Raw genomic sequence first — 3,557 nt, forward strand, 5'->3', positions numbered from 1 at the left:
TATGGCGTTCCATGTATGCCTTGCCTGCTAGCATCTTGCACCCTGCTGTTATGTGCTGGATTGTCTCTGGGGCATCTTTACACAGCCTGCACCTGTATATATATATATATATATATACTATACATATATAGATATATATATATGTATGCCTATGTGTGTGTGTGTGTGCCTATGTGTGTGTGTGTGTGTGTGTGTGTTAATAATTTCTAAAAAAATAAATAAATCAAAAAAGATCATGGAACCTTTCTTCATAACAAGCAGTAAATGATATATATAGTTTAACTACAGTCCTGTATGTTTTCTCTTCTTCCTTCCCTTCAGTGGCCGCCGTGTCTGATGATGTGAAAGCCGAGGCAATGACCAGCCTAAAAAAGCTGGTTCGTGACAGAAGGAACGTCCCCGTCGTGGCTGTGCCCCAGTTCAAACGCGTGCCTGACTTCTGGGGATGGTACAAATACTTCATGGACAGCCACAACCAGGAGGGAGTGAGTGGAGCTTGTTTCACATTAATTATTCAGATTCTCCCAGTCACGATTATGAAACTGTGCTTGTTTTTCCTTTAAAAATTGAGGCAACAATTTGCATCACTACTCTGCACTTTGAGGAGAGCTTTTCTCTCCTTTTTAAAATTAAATATGCCACGTTTAATGCAGGAAACAGAAAGGTTCAACCACCTTTTTAGTTTTAACAGATTCCTTATTTATGCAGTTCAGAGAACTAAATTTGCCCAGATATTTTTATAGAACAATTTTTAATAAGCTATTAACCTCTTAATGTGTTCAGTGTGTAGTATCTGTGAAAGCTCCGTGGTTTACACAAAAGTGAAAAAGTAACTGTTTTTCTCAACAGAGGATTTCTGCAAATTTATCTTTGGGGTTCCTCTTTGTTTTACTTTTACTCTCTATGGCCTCTATATCATTTGATTTGATTTTTGGATTTGAGGAGGTTAACTTGTTTTTCCCCTTTCCAAACATCTTCAGGTTGAGGACCTTGATCGTCTGTATGTGGCCTACCTGCAGAACAAGCACAGGTCAGAGGAGGGACCGACTTTTAACCACTACCTCAACCACCTCAGCGAAATCTACAAGACCTGTGCCGAGTCTGAAGATCCGGAGTGCATCGCCGAGTTAACTAGCAAACCAAAGGCAGCCGTGGCGATGCCTGCCCCCATCAAGTCTGCTGATGTCAGGCTATGCAACCCCTATACTGACCCCTACTGCATGTTCCCTGTTACCAGCAAATCTGCAGCCCCTGAGCCACCTTCAGCTCCAGCCAAAGTGCCAGCGCCTATCTATACCCCGGTGCCAATGAAGAGCCAAACTGGTTTCTACTACTACGCTCCTGTCCTGGAGCCCTTCCTGGGTGCTGAGCAGAGGGCTGAATTGCTCAGAATCTGCCAACCTGAAGATGTAGAGTGTCTGCAGTACCACCTGAGAGCAGCCTATGGGTACCGTCCAGCCCAAGGTCCAGCTCCATCTTATGCTGCCCTCAAATGCAACCCAAAGGATCCCCACTGCATGGCTTCCCTGGTCCAGAAATATCCTACTGGCTTCTACCACTTGATGCAACCCAGCTGTGACCCAGCTGTTGATCCTCTGTGTGCAACCAACGCTCCCGCTCCTCTGGCTGCTAAAGAGCAACACTGCAACCCCCTGTTTGATGCAAGCTGCAATCCCCTGACTGCTACCAGGCTGGCCAGCCTGACCAAGCCTGTGGTGAAGTACGCCCCCATGAATCAGCCTGCACATCCTGCTGCTCCTCTGTCCTGCGACCCTCGCTACGACCCATACTGCATACTGGCAGCTGCTGCTGCTCTGCGCAAGCTGCCTCCACAGCTACCAGAGCACCAGGTCTGAATCTGAAGTCCTGTAAACAGGCTTGAATTTTTCTGTCATTTCATCTAATCTAGTGTAATCCTTCTGACTGAATAATTCTTTAATTCATCTTTTCTTTAACATTTGGTCTGTTTAATAATGTAGTAAAATGATATTGATGTTGAATAATGCTTTCACGGTCTGCTTTGCATCTGTTTTGATCCAAAAACATATGAATCAATCAATCAATCAATCAATCAATCAACCAGGTACGCTACAAACTTGGTGTCCGTGGCAAGACCAAGGAGGGCTACGACTGCTATGTGCATTATGACAGAGACTGCATCCCAGTCGAGAGTAGTCGTGAGGCTAAGGCTGACGTCATGGCTCCAGCCAAGCTCTTCTGCCATCCATTTGACCCCAACTGTCACAAGTTTGCTCCACCCTCTGGTGACAAGGCCATGAAATCAAGTGAGGATGGCATAATCCTGCCTGATCCAGACTGAGATCCTGAATACGACTACAACTGCCGCCTGCGTCGTGCTAAGCCCGCCGCCGCAGCCTCCGCTGCAGATGAGCCGGCCAAGGAGGCTGCCGGTCCACAGCTTGCTGTTCCACGCTTCGAAGATTTCCTCAGGGGCGTCATGAACCAGTACAAATAGATTTTAAAATAAATCAGTCTCAGAACCAACACCTGCTGGGCAATGCAGCTCACTCTGCAGTCTCTAATTTTCTTCGACCACAACCTCCGACAGAAGCCTTAAGGCTTTACAAAGCTTCAGATCAATCATAAAACAATGCAGCTTTTAAATAATCCATCTCACTCTCTCAAACAAGGTGAAGGCTTCCTAGTTTTAGTCTGGTCTTATAAAGCAGGAACAAGAAAAGAGTGCCATGCCACGTATAGCACCGTGTGTTATGTTTGTATGTTTGTCGAGAAGAGGCGTTTGTATAGATGTGTGGTAGAGTTAGGTTACTTTGAATTTAAATTAGTGGGCAGGATTTTCTCTCTCTTGTACATTCTCTTTTACTTGAGTGCATTTAAAGTTAGTTTCAGTGGTTTTCTGTAACTTTGATCCTCACAGAGCTTCATTTGTTTAGATTTTGTAAAGTTCTAAATAAAGAAAAAAAATTACTTGAATTTAATTTCTAGATAATTGTTGTTTACACTGCGGTCACAGACACATCTGCTTGGCAGCTAAACATAGAAAAAGAGAAGAATCAAAACACAGAGTCAATCTATTCCAAATACTGTGATGCTTACTCTGTGATTATACACATCATTTCCATGCATCAGTCCCCAGCTGTTGCAGTGAACATGCAGGGGTGTATTGTGCCAGCTGGCAAACAGTGTTAGGCTTTCACCGGTTTGTGCCCATTATAGAAACAGCTTATTGCTGCAACATGTGCAACAATAAGCTGTTTATTTCCAAATACAATTACCATAAATAGATATTATAAATATAAATATATATTTTGAAAGGTAGTAAGCAACCCTGCAAGACCCCTGATGAATGTTTTTGAGGTTAAAGGCAGTGATTTTCTGTTCATTTTGCTTCTATTGTCAGAGAAACACGAATGCAGACAGGAAATGATGAGGCTAATCATGGCAAACACTATGGGTGTCACAGGAAGTGACACCCATAGTATAGAAACTAGCTGCACCTGAGCTAGCCGTCATGGATGGAGTTAATGGATCTAACTGCCAACATTGTTTCTTAGTTTGGGCAAATAGAATATCCA

The 3,557-nt window shown here is 43.7% G+C and overlaps 1 protein-coding gene across 1 annotated transcript in view; it reads left to right on the forward strand.

Moving 5' to 3' along the window:
- Nucleotides 1-2,476, forward strand: part of LOC102194904 (uncharacterized) — a 5,709-nt gene extending 3,233 nt beyond the window's left edge. The window contains 3 exon segments of the mRNA XM_074312081.1: nt 322-485; nt 981-1,850; nt 2,084-2,476. Coding sequence (XP_074168182.1) covers nt 322-485; nt 981-1,850; nt 2,084-2,476 — 1,427 coding nt within the window.
- Nucleotides 2,477-3,557: the final 1,081 nt, after the last annotated feature.

Source organism: Pundamilia nyererei, unplaced genomic scaffold, assembly GCF_000239375.1.
Source record: "Pundamilia nyererei isolate P.nyererei 1_Seehausen unplaced genomic scaffold, PunNye1.0 scaffold00031, whole genome shotgun sequence".
Lineage (NCBI taxonomy): Eukaryota > Metazoa > Chordata > Actinopteri > Cichliformes > Cichlidae > Pundamilia > Pundamilia nyererei.